Raw genomic sequence first — 13,054 nt, 5'->3', positions numbered from 1 at the left:
TGGCAAGGAAAAGGCACGACACAACGATGTGCGTCGTCAAGAGCGGTTTCTCCGCTCGGCGAAAGCGAGGAGAAGCAAGGCTGTTGTAGTCGTGCGCAGCAATGGTTGCAAACATTACGCACCGGCTCACCATCCTTGCCCGTGGGTCCAGGGAGGCCCGGTGGTCCATCGTCGCCTTTCTGGCCTTGGGGACCTTCGGGGCCTGGGGAACCCGGAGTGCCTTCGCCACCCTGTTATAGGGTAATGACACTTAACACACGAGCAGTAACTCCCGCTAAAGACTGTTTCATAAATAAGTGTGACTCCAAGCTGGAGCGTTTTCGCTACTTCGCCTGCCCACAGAGTCATTGCAGAAATGGTACCAGAGACAAAATTCCTCTTTTCTTTAATTTCGTCCTCGTACCCAAAAGAGTGCATATTTGGCTCCTGTTAATCAACGAATACAAAATATTAGGGCATAAGTCATCAGCAGCCGATACGTTAAATCTCATTTTGACTGCAGCAATTCCTAAAAACAGATTAATTCGCAGTTTGCGAGGAGGTTTTGGTTAAAGGTGGAGTCCTTTTACGCCATATGAAAAACATAAAGAGGGTCCTGACAATTCTGCCACAGCCTAACATTCAAGGGGAAAAGATGGATTAGTCGGCTGGCAGTGCCACATTATAAGAAATCACCGCTGGTGGGCTTCCCCACAACGCCTGAGAACGGCCAATCGGCGTGACCGAACGTGCGAAGTTGGTGAATGACGCGGTCATGCATACGAATAAAGTAAAGAAATAGAATCTGAGCAGCGACAACGGAACAAAACATCGCAAATGCACGCTTTGCGCTGTTGTCCCTGCGCAGAATATGTTTTTACTTAAAGGGACCCCGCAACACTTACTGCAACTCTTTTTGAAATCTTAAACGCTTGTAGAACGTATTCAACCAACACATCCAGTACTCATATTAGAAGGCTGAAAAGTACCTCAGCCAAAAATTACTGCTCTGTGCCGATCAGATAACTTAGAAACTTCTCGAAAGATTTTTCTCTCTTTCCCGGTCTTGGCGTTCTTCGGCCGCTGCAATTTCATCATTATAGTGGTGTAGCGGCTATTTACCGGCTTTCCTTTAGTTTCATTAATGAATGCATTTGACAGCGACATAAAAAAATGGTCGCCATTCGGCCTAGCGAAAGTGGATGTCCAGCGAAGCTGTTGCAAACCACTACAAATGCTGACGGGGGAGGGTATGAAATGTTTATAGTCGTCTCGGCGGGCTTGTCGCTGCGCTCCTGCCTAATCCGACGCATGCGCTCGGCGTCTTGGGCAAGAACTGCTCCATGTAGTGAGACTACTACTGCCTAGCCTTCAAACAAAATCTACAAACCAGCAACAGGTGGTGACGATTATGTTTAACATGGTGGTCGCATTGTTCACAGACGCCTTATCATTCATAATGCGGTTTTGATAGTTGTGTTGTGGTTTTTTTAAATTAATACTGAGCTCTATTATGTGTGCCGGATTAGTCTGTCGCCCGCGCTCGGCGTCTTAGGCGAGAACTGCTGGGTCCTGTCTGGGTTTTTTATTTACGACAGAAATTTTCCCACTAATTACAGGCTAACACCTTCACTGTAAGAGAAAGCTACAAAATCAAAACAGAAACGGAAGGCGTATCTGCTGCTACGAGCAAATCACGCAGTGGCGCTCCACGCTGGTGATAACTATTGCTTTCGCAGTGCTTCCAGACGCGGAGGAAAGTATGAAAGCGTTTACCAGAAGTGTTGCAGAGTCATTTTAAATAGCATGCTAGGCCTTATCATTCGCCAAATTGGCTGATTCGCCAAGCTGATTGGTCAAGCTGATTCATCTTTCTCAAGCGTTGTGGTGAAGCCCACACACGGCGATTTTTTAGCGTGCTTCATTCTAACAGCGCAAGATAAACGTGTACCAAAAAATACAGGAAGTAATTGCTCGTCGTGGTGTGACTTATGCTCCCGCATTCATAGTAAAACCTACCTGCTTATTTCCCACGTAAAGTAAAGATCACTTGAGATCCCGCGCTCGTTAGATCCTGTGTGGTCGTCACATATGTTTGTTTAGGTAGCCACTATGTTCTACAGCTGGCGACCCGTAATCAGCTTGCACTTGGGCGAACTTAATCATGAGCCTAGGTCTATTTCGTCCCCCGTCATTCCGAAGGATACAATAACATAATTCTTTGTTGATTTATTTATTGATTGATTGATTGTGGGGTTTAACGCGCCGACGCAACGCAGGCGATGAGGCGCACCATAGTGGAGGGCTCCGGATTAATTTTGACCACCTGGGAATCTTTAACGTGCGCCGAAATCTCGAACACGCGGGCGCTTTGGCTTTCGCCTCCATCAGAAAACCGGCCGCCGCGGCCGGGAATCGAACCCGCGTACTCGTGCTTAGCAGCACAACGCCTTAGCCACTGAGCCACGGCGGCGGGTAAAAAAAAATACTTCATTGTGGGAGCAATGTCCAGATAATAATTTGATGTCTCAATATCAAGAGAACCAGACCAGCTTTCGCCGGAGCGGAAAAAATTATTATAAAATGAAATGGGTTTAAACATTTTTGTCTCCCACTGGGTGCTTAAGCCTGGCTACAGAATTTACTACATACAATGTCAAAGCGTTCACCTACGTCCCCCTGTTACAAGTTAAACGAATCATGCAATTTTAACAAAACAATCGACTTATGATCCTTCCAAAAACCTATTTTTGTGCGCGATTAAGCTGCACGAACAAATATAATTTGCAACGAACCCGGTAGCTCCAGTGGGCTCCTAATTTAAGTTTTGTTTGGGCGGCGTTGCCCACGTCGTTTTTTTATTACAGGTAATTATGGTCCTTCATTGTTTACAGCAGAACTGGGGCCGAAAAAAATCTTTCATGCCCTGTGAACGAAATTCATCAAATTTGTAGTGCGCGTGCCGCCTCTTACACTAAGAGGGAGGAAAATGGCTCGCGTCTTAAGAGAAAATGATTAGCATACATGCGAACGCAAATATCGTCGACTCATTACATTTCGCGCCAGGACACTTCAGCTTCCGACGGCACACAATGATAAAGGCCTTGCCAGATACTAAACATTCTGGCGCCTTTGCAAAAAGTGTGCAGCTTTCTTTACACAGGCGTTACGCACGCAAGCTGCTTCGCGAATCAATTTTGCATATGCAAACAAAGATAGACTTCCGGGAAATCCCACACTAAGCGCGGCTCGCGAAACACACGCACGTCATGCGTCTTACCTTCGCCCCTACGGGGCCCGTATCGCCAGGCATGCCAGCCGGCCCGGTAGGCCCCTTCTTGCCAATGTCACCCTTGTCTCCTTTCACACCACGTGGGCCTGGGAGACCCTGAAGAGACGGCGCGAAGATTGCACAACACGACGCCAACCACGAGTGCGTAACCGACGAGTCAAAAGATTGAAGATACAATAAAAATTCGAACCGTCTCTCTATTGCGGCTGCGGTTGGCACCATTCCCGACATTTGTCTAGAGTACAATGGGAAGCCGGCTGACCCATGTACGGTCGGGGACAAAGTCTACGAAATCTGACTTCAGCTACCGAAGTAACGTATCCACTTCCTGGTTGCCCAGTACAACTGTTGTGTTTGCAAATGGAGCATCACCTCGGACAGCGTCTCTTTCTTAAACGTATAGGCTGCGGATAAATTATTTGATAGTCTGAGCTGGATTACGTTGATTCCAGTACCCCGCAACTGCATACTTGCTACACTGCAAAAATTCTCTTCGGTCTGTTTTGCCTAACTGCCACCAAATGGGCAAACACCGCGTCCGATGGGGTAAATTTGTCGAATTACGAGGCTCGGCGTACTCTTCGGCTGAAAAACGGGATCTGCTTTGAGACAAAACGCAATAAAAACTCCATGGGTACATTGCGTAATGTCTGAGCGCAGATCACATTTTTCTTGTCCAATTGCATATACTGCGCGTCACCAATCCTTGCTTTGCCCTTTTATCGCAACGACTTATCAATCCAATGCATTGTGGCGAAATAAATAGGCGGGGACATCAAAGAGGGTAGCGTTTCTTCATTTGTTTTTGTAGTTGTGAAGGGGTGAAGCACAATATTTCTTTTGACAAGTTATATTAAAATCCAAAGATCGTTTGAAATACTTCGATAACATATTGTCGCGGATGCTCTGTGAACATGTCGTTCATTTTGCCCTTCCTATTCACACTGCCTAATACGAGCGCGGAATAAACCAACCCGCCCGTTTCTTTTAGGTGCGGAGAAAGTCCGTCCGCGTCCGTGCCCATAGCATTCACAATCGCCAAAAATTCACACAGGCACCGGCAGGATTCGAGCCTGTGTCCGGTATACCACACAGAGTTAGCGTCAGTCGTTTTACCCAGTGGGCTACGACCGTGTGTTAGTACCTGAGAGTCAAACGGCTTACTCCGTGGCCTGTAACGGTGCGGAGTACCTTAGGACCTCCCAATTTCCGTCCGCGTCCATCCGTGCGCACACCACCACCAAGCGCAAATCAAGCGAAACTCGATTTGAGCCGTGAGTTGCAGTTTGATTTAGGGAATAATGAAGGTGCAACTCACCGCTCAAATCGAATGACGGTGGGGGCGCAAATTGGGTGTCACTGGGAGATAAACTTGGATGTCATTTCGAGTCCCCGTACTGCGCACCCTCGCCATCATCCACGGGTTGGAGATGCTGCCATTTTTTTCCTCTTCTCGCTTGGTGCACGCCGAAACACCTGTCTGAGCCTTGCCAAATAGCTCTCCTATGTAGGTGGTGTGCGGATTTGAAAACGTGTGTGCCTCCGTATGTACGTCCAAGCGCTTCCCAAACACTAGAAGACTTACATTGAATCAAGGGACCACTCTGAAAAATATTCTCATTGTTTGCATCGTTGTGCCAGCCTTGTAGGGAGTCGGAAAATGTGTACGATTCGCCCTCATATGTAGCCAGCCTTTATGTTCGGCAAAATAATTCGCTTTTTGTCTCATTATTCCTTCTAGCTAGTGGGCAAGAGTCTCATTTTTATTAATTTATTTTTGTGTCCACGCTACACATCCGTTAGCATTCAGTGAGCCTCCATAAGTTACCACTTAACTGGTACATCACATTAAGCATCGTTGAGACAGCGTACATGCCGTTGTGCTGTCGCACCCAAGGCCACATTTATTCTTTTCGTCTGTGAGATGTAATTGTCCATTAGGTAGGAATACTAAAAAAAGAGGAAGAAGCCCGCACATTAAGGTTTTAGAGCCATGCTTAGGAACGCTAGGTGGAAACGATAAACACAGAAGACAGTGTCCCACACAGAAAAGAATTTGGTTCAAAGCCTTTTAAACACATATCTATAAATTTTTTATCGATAAGTTCTCAATACGGCCGAACCAAACAAAATTCGTTATGCGCCTTAAAAACTATTCCTTTGTGATCTGAGATACGCCAGCGTTCAAATAAGCCCACTTAAACGACAGTTCGGCCATATTAAAAAAAAAAAATTACCATTTCTTCCTGAAGAAATGTGAGAGAAGCGCAAAGCTAAAAGTGCGTCCAATCTTCGCTGGAAGTGCGTCAGGTCGATCGGCAAACCTTCAAGGACCAAAATCTCAAACGAAGAACGAACCCATACGACGATGTTTCACGCACAACGTAAACGCATCGACGAACGATCCAAATGCATACCGGTACGTGGTTTATGAGACAAAGGTGTACTATTGTACTCCTCCTTGATGATCGATACGTGTATTGTACGTCTTATCTAGAACCGTTCCTTTTTGAAGATTTTCAAGTAAACTTTTTTGCCCAATGTAAGACCGGTTGCACGAACGCGCCGTGTATCCAGATATATTATCAGATCTCGATCAACCAACCGGTTTGTGGAGAAATGCATTAGTTTTGTGACAGAACGCCATCGGTCCCACCAAGAAAGCTTTCGTTTTAAAATATTATCTTGTAATTTGACAACGGCTAGTGTTCGAACATGCATATATAACCGACAGTTTTCAAGTATTACTCTACTTTGCTATCGCGAAAGAAACTGTTTGGCAACGTATGACCATGCTCGCGTCCAGAAGTACGTCCTCATTCTGATATACTTCCGTCCTGATCTGATCAAAGTCTTTAAAAATGTAAGATAAGTTGTAAAAAAGACATCGGCAACTGGACGTCTCCATGTGCACACTGCGTATTGTGAGTTAGACATATCACCCCCAGTTCCCTATACGCTATATACTATCCCATAAGGTATGGTGCCAAACACATATGCGCAGACATAAAATATGTTCAAAATGGCGCTCTTTAGTCGCCTTAAAAGAGTTCATCGAATGAAGGTGCACGATGATACAACTTGCATGCTACTCATACTCATACTCATGAGGTGGGCACACACATCGACTTTGGATGATTTATGCTGTAGTGTTTGGCGTCCATTTTCGGCTTAATCCCTCGAGTTACATATATGCGCCCTCTCCACGTTATCACGTGGCTGTGAGCCCACCGAACAGTCAAACATGTGAACCTTATACATTCAGAAAGAAAGCAAGATCTTGGGCTCATGGTCACAGACAGTAAGATACGGCTTTGAATTATGGGCACTCTATTGCGCCAAGTTTATAGGGTAAGTCTAAACACTGTATCTGGAATCACCACAGTGTGCGTGGCTGGGAATAAAAATATTTCGCGCAATGCCTGCACAAGTGATGCCAGCTGTGCAGAATATAATGCCAGTATTTTTTTTCCTTTGAGCCCGTTCTGGTAATGTCAACGGTGATTTTTAACCGGATAGTGCGTAGTATACGGTTAGACCCATTGACGTTTACTTAGCGTAATCATATTGGGCCTGGCGCCTGGTGGTCTCCAGAACGACCGCAAAACACTTGGCGCACTCCGCTGCACTCACCTGTGGTCCGGGAGCCCCCGCAGAGCCGACGGCTCCGATGGGGCCGTCCTCGCCTTTGGCTCCCCGTGGTCCCGCAGGTCCCGGCGAACCGGGCTCGCCTTCTGCACCCTGCAACCGCGCAACGCCCCATATACTGAAGCGGCCTTCTGGGTCATGGCCCCTTCAGTACTGCTAATGCTTAGTTGGGTAGTTCTCAACAAGTTTCGGACTTCACTCGCGCACTCATCTCCCTCCCTTGCAGCTTTTTCTTGCTTTTAGGGTGATGGAAATGTGTGGAGCTTTTTCTGCACTTTATAGGGCATTCACATGGCTCAGCTCCCCCTAAGTCACTCGCTTCACCAATGTATAGAATTCAGAGGATGACAGGCGCGGGCGTACAATTTGACTAAAAAATGGGATCTGCGCTGTGGCACTGCTCAATGCAGAACGTAATGCTAGCATTGCAGTATGCTACTCCGCAGTCATAACTTCTGAGCCAAATCGCACGCTGGACGCCGTAATTCCACTAAATTTTCTTGTTTCCGGCGTAAACTGGACAACAGAATGCATTCTGCCGGCGCCAAGCCCCAGAATTCTTTTAGAGTGCAGCCATTTTTCGTGAGTCGGCTTCACTACAGTGCGCTTGAAAGATCAATCGCGCCAACCGCGAGAAGTTCCTACGAATTTCGAGGCCACACGTGCGACTTGATTCAAAATATCTGATCTGCAGTGCAACATCCCGCTATGCAATAGCAATATTGCATTCCGCAATTTCACATCCATCTTTTTCTAATTCCAGCGCATTGTATTGTATGGAGTATGGAGCGTACCATGAACGTTGTCTGCAGACATGTCTCTCCATTACGACTGTTTTCCACGGTTTACATTTCTCAACCTTCAACTACATGTTCTAGACCATGAAGTAGACGAAGTAGCCCACGAAAAATGCCATAAGTGCTTTAAAATAATCCACGTCATTATTCCAATGAGTCCTGAGCCACCTATTTAAAAAAATACAGTAAGTCTTACCTTTTTTATTAACAATGCATAAGAAGGGCAAAAAAAATCTTAGAACTCTTCATACAACTGCATAACATATTGAGGGCCAGCGAAACATGTTCATTACGTTTCCTGTTATCTCCGTATGTTTGTCATTCAGGAAACGTGCTATGTTTCGGGTGATTGTCAGTAAAGTCACCGTTTTTATGCGCACATGCAGCAAGTGCTGGTTTGGTTGTTCCACTACCGATCAAAAGTGCCTCTATGGACGCACAACTGTGTAACCGTTCTAAATTTACAACAAATAATTTAACAACCGCGAACACGGTACTGTTACCACTTTCTCTTCTTTCGTGTTTGTCTTGCTTTTTCTATGCTGTGCATTAAACCATACCACCCTGTACGCCACACTTGATAGCCGAAGCCGAAAAGTTGCATAGATAAATTGTTAATCTAAAAAAAAAAAAACTCTATTGTCATGTATATATTCGCAGACGTGCTATTTCTGGGCTTAACATTTCTCCTAAGCATGAAAAGCAATAATCCAAAGCCTGACCTGCAAAATAACAACTTAGACTTCTTTTTTTTGTTTTCTTTTGGGGGGGTAGGGGGGGGGGGGAGAACACAACAAGGGTGCTTAAGCTTTGAATTTTTTTCTGCGCTGTTTAAGTGGACAGCCGGGATGTTGTAAAAATCTTTAAAAAAAAGGATGTTATAGTAGCCTACGTACCACGCGTGGCGTGCCTGTCACTCTATGTCGTATGGCACGAAGAAGGAAGTAAAGACAGCGAGGGAGACTCAACCACAGTAGAAATGAGCGCGGAAAAATATTATAATACGTTTCTGTTTGATATCCTGTTGGTGGTACTTTCGAATGGTCATGTACACCATTTTCAGGCATAAGAGGTCCCTTTAAATTGCTAATGGTGAGTCCGTACAGAGCCCTTGTCCCTAGCATCACACATGAAGCAGTGAATCGATGCTGCAGTACCTTCCTTATATTATTTTCTCAAGTACTGCTTTGTCAAGAACCACGCACTGCTTTTTTTTCCTCCACACAGGAGGAACACACACGATGGGGTGGTTATATAAAAGCGTAAGGCCGACTTAAGTGATTCTGCCCAACCAGCTAGTGACCCTTCTTTCGTACGATTCGTTAAAAGTAGGAATTCGGTTGTATTGCTGCCCCTTAAAGGGACCCTGAAGTGGTTTGTAAACATAGCGGGATTACGAGCGCAAATTGTAGTCCGGAGTCCCTAGGCCCTGTTTCTACCACTCTGGGCGCGTTTACGCGAATTTAGTTAGTAGAAAAATCAATTCCAAAATGCTGTCCTCCTCTCTGCCCCCTCACCCATTTTCTGTGGCGTTTTCGTGTGACGTCAGTAGGAGATGAGCTGGCAATTGGCTGCGCTACTGCACGGCTCGCCGACCTTCCGACAGAGTCAGTCGGCCCAGCGTTTAGTCCGCCGGCCGCCGACTGGTCGTCGCAATTCGCTCGCTCAGTTGAAACTAAGCAACAACACGCTTGTGAATGGAAGAATGCGCCTTTGTTTACTTCGTTAGTTTGTACACTGTATCTGGCTCCTTGTCAAGGTCGCTTCACACAAGCGGGGCACAAGCGCACATGCGACGCTTCGCTTACTGGTACGTCAGTAGGAAAATCTAAGGCCGCTTGAAGGCGGGAGAAGAGTCAGTGAAGTCAATACAGGTACTACAGAAATAAAATCAATTGAAACTTTTACCGTACAGTGTAAAACTAGGGTGCAGGAAGCACTTTTTTGCGCTGGGTAAACACGCACAGCGGTCAGCAGCACGACTACGCATCGGCGAACGCTTTTCCGTCTAAGAAATGCAATTGCCAGACCTGAGATGTTTTGGAAACTTGGGGGACGCTTACTGCACGAGCGCAATACAACAAATAGTCACCTAAGCTGCTTGAAATGCTAAAGCTAAAAAAAGTGTAAACTGGTTGTACATTATAAACCTTATATTTCCAAGCTCAGTAGCGCTCGCCCGTGGCCGGGTGGTTTGGAGCGCTACGTGTGTAAATGCAAGTGTTTTGCAAGTCACAAGCTCGATTCCCCGAGGGCACGTTCTTTTTTTTTTTTTATAAGTTGACTTTTTCGTTTTCGGCCGATGTTTTCTATATTGAGTTCACCTTTTTTTGGGCCGTAACGTTCACTGCTCCACGAACTAGTTCACAGAACGCGCGCAGGCTGACACTGACGCGCTAGGGAGTTCTCATTGGCGTGCTGTTGCCATAAGCACCGACGGCTTGCGGGCAGTGGGCACAAGCCAGAATCAACAGACCCTTGGCCTGGTGCGAACACGCTTTTTGCGATAGAGGCATGAGTGAAGAGCAAGCTCCAAATATGGGGGAAAGGCGCATGACATTAGAGCGTCTGTGGGGACGCAGAGTGCGTTCATCCACTGCGCAGGCCTCGGCTAGTGATTGCGACGATTCGAAGCCGTCCTGGGAGGCTTACCTTATGCATTTTACAGCCGAAAACATGGCGGGAGCGTGATACGACGATTACTGAGATATCGAGAATGCCCATCCAACAAGGCCATCCGATGTCAAGCATGTTGTCTTACAGAACCGAAACCGAAACTTGTTTGAATGCTAACCTTGGATATCGTCCAATCACGGTGTGTCTCCTCCCGTCGTCACAGCCTGTAGTTGGCGCGGCCGCCGGAAATCGCGCATGGTAGTCTTTCTTCTTTCGCGCTTGGTAAAATAATTGCCGACGTGTCAACCGGATAAACAATGAAAAGTGTGCTAATTTGAGCCAGTCTACCCAGTGCAAGCAAAAACGGGAGCTTGACAAATTCACTTGAGTGTCCCTTTAAAACAAAATTCAATTAGGAGTTGTTCGTCTATTGGAATAACTTTTACAATTTCAAAGACATTTCGCGGTGCCTTTATGCGATATAAAAAAGAAACGTTTATTTGCAAGCCATTGCCGCAATCTTACCGGCACGCCAGGCTCTCCCCTGAGCCCTTGAGGTCCAGGCACTCCCGGGGGTCCCTAGAAGATAACAAGGGGACCTTTCAACCACTTGGCTCTGTGCTTCACACCCCCGCTAATAGCGTGAAGAGACTGCGCGATCAAATTTTACATAGTCTGGGTACCTTGCGCTTCTGAGCATCGGCTTTTTGAATCTTTAATGAATTACCCTCTAATCGGCGACGAAGCTGATTTTCTTGGAACAGAAATGAGAGACAAAACGAAAATTGATTTCTTATTTCCCTCACACCACAAGTGACGTAAAGTGAGACAGGTAGGAAAATTACATGCAAGGCAGAGGTCAATTCTTTCACAAATCTTAAACGCTACCTTCCAAAACTTGTCCGACGTGTTGTGTGCAAATTTTCAAACTAGAGGGCCGCTAGCAGTATCCGCCACTCCCCGTTTACGATTCTTCGCAGGGCAAATCTTGGAGAGACAAGTAGCATGTGACGGCCACCCCACGATGTTTCTGTCATTTCCTAGTTCATCAAAGATCCATGGCCGCCGGGTACGATGTAGCAGATCTAAACTAGGCACGCTTTTTATCAATTGAAACAAATTGGTTACGCTTGTTGTCCTTTCGATCATTCGCAAACATATACATGAGTCCGGTTCACCAGAGTGTACTCGAATGGCCAATAGCAAACGTCCAAGAAAGCCAATTTCACGATGCCACTCAAAAACGGGATTATTACATCACGAGACAAAATGTCATGGTGAAATTTCGAAATATAACAGCGCAAACCACTGATCTGTTCGATATGCCAATCCAGAATACCTTTGGATAGTTCGCGGGCAGTCCAGTACTGCCCTCGCATTAGGAATCAGTGGCTAAGGTATGGCAAATAGTATGGAGCTGCTCTATGGAATTTGGGAAAAGGTCAAAATGGCAAATCCAGAAGACCTCACATCTTTAGCGGGAACTCGTATGTGGTGGCCTTGTCATTGACGTACTTCGCTCATTTGATCACAATGATTTCACGGTGGTATGTTGTAGCGTATTAATAACAAAAAAATGATAATTGGCGGAGGCTTCATCTCATATATACTGCATTAGACAACATATTGTTTGTACATTTATTTTCCTTATTTTTACCCCAAAATGAGGACGACGTTGTTTGAGAAGTTGATTGAGGCTGTCTAAAGAAACGAATAATTAAGTAACGGTACTAACTTTTGGAGTAGTGATACTACTACTAACATAGTCTCAAATATATATTATAGTACTATATTATATTATATTATATTATATTATATTATATTATATTATATTATATTATATTATATTATATTATATTATATTATATTATATTATTACAATGTGCATATAATGAATATTCCGATCGTCTTGATATATTCCAGAGCTCTTTGTCTTTGTTCTCTAATGAATTGAAAACTGTTGTAACTTAAGTGCCTTTATGTCATTTATGTGCCGTATTTCTGTTCCGTATTTATTTTATGCAAATCATCATCTTGCTTGTTTGTTTTTCACTTTTCCTGATTTTGTGTTGCTTGAATTTCTGTCGGTTTAAGTGTCAGTGCTTGTAACGCTGAACTTCGTTTTTCCATTTTGAAACTTCCTGACATTTTGTTACAAAACCTTTGTTTTATGTGTATAATCTATCTCCGTCATGTGCATTGAGTATTTGCTTGTGTATTTTCAATTTTTCACGTGCCTTCAACGTTTTGCTGGCCGGGTGTCATGGCTTCTAACACTAGGCTTCCTTTTTTTTTTTGCTGTTTTGCTGTTTTGCTTTCTGGGATCTCTGTAACTATTTTTATCTTATTGTTTCTTTCATATATACGGTTTTCTGTGTTGTGTTGTCTTGATTTTAGTTTGTTTTTATGAATGATTGTATATGGTGTACCAGTACCAAGACCCTAGGGTTGTTCCTGGGCACCAAAAATAAAGATTGATTGATTGATTGATTGATTGATTATATTATATTATATTATTATATAGTCTTACTTTCCTCTAGGCGTATTTGATGTTTTAGCGGAAGAACACGTTCCGTTCACGTCCTGTGAACGAATTGACTATACATGCAGTTTGTAGGGTTGGTAATTGAATTTAAATTCCTGTCCGGTGTTTCCGACAAACCATTCAATGACGGAACAGCGAAAATTTCGCCCGTAAACACCGAAGTATGACATGCGCTCT

At 44.9% G+C, this 13,054-nt stretch overlaps 1 protein-coding gene across 1 annotated transcript in view; it reads right to left on the bottom strand.

Annotated features, from left to right (window-relative positions):
- The window catches only part of LOC144161013 (uncharacterized), a 270,785-nt gene that overhangs the window by 73,308 nt on the left and 184,423 nt on the right, over positions 1-13,054 (bottom strand). Inside the window, exons 43-46 of the mRNA XM_077692158.1 lie at positions 10,858-10,911; positions 6,905-7,012; positions 3,260-3,367; positions 123-230 (exon numbers count right to left, since the gene is read on the bottom strand). Coding sequence (XP_077548284.1) covers positions 123-230; positions 3,260-3,367; positions 6,905-7,012; positions 10,858-10,911 — 378 coding nt within the window. The remainder of the gene's footprint in view (positions 1-122; positions 231-3,259; positions 3,368-6,904; positions 7,013-10,857; positions 10,912-13,054) is intronic.

The sequence above is a fragment of the Haemaphysalis longicornis genome, unplaced genomic scaffold (genome assembly GCF_048455015.1).
Source record: "Haemaphysalis longicornis isolate Haplotype H1 unplaced genomic scaffold, Haemaphysalis longicornis Haplotype H1 scaffold_1, whole genome shotgun sequence".
Taxonomy (NCBI): Eukaryota; Metazoa; Arthropoda; class Arachnida; order Ixodida; family Ixodidae; genus Haemaphysalis; species Haemaphysalis longicornis.
Note: the sequence above shows the minus strand (reverse complement) of the source record. Positions and strands in the feature narration are given on the sequence as shown.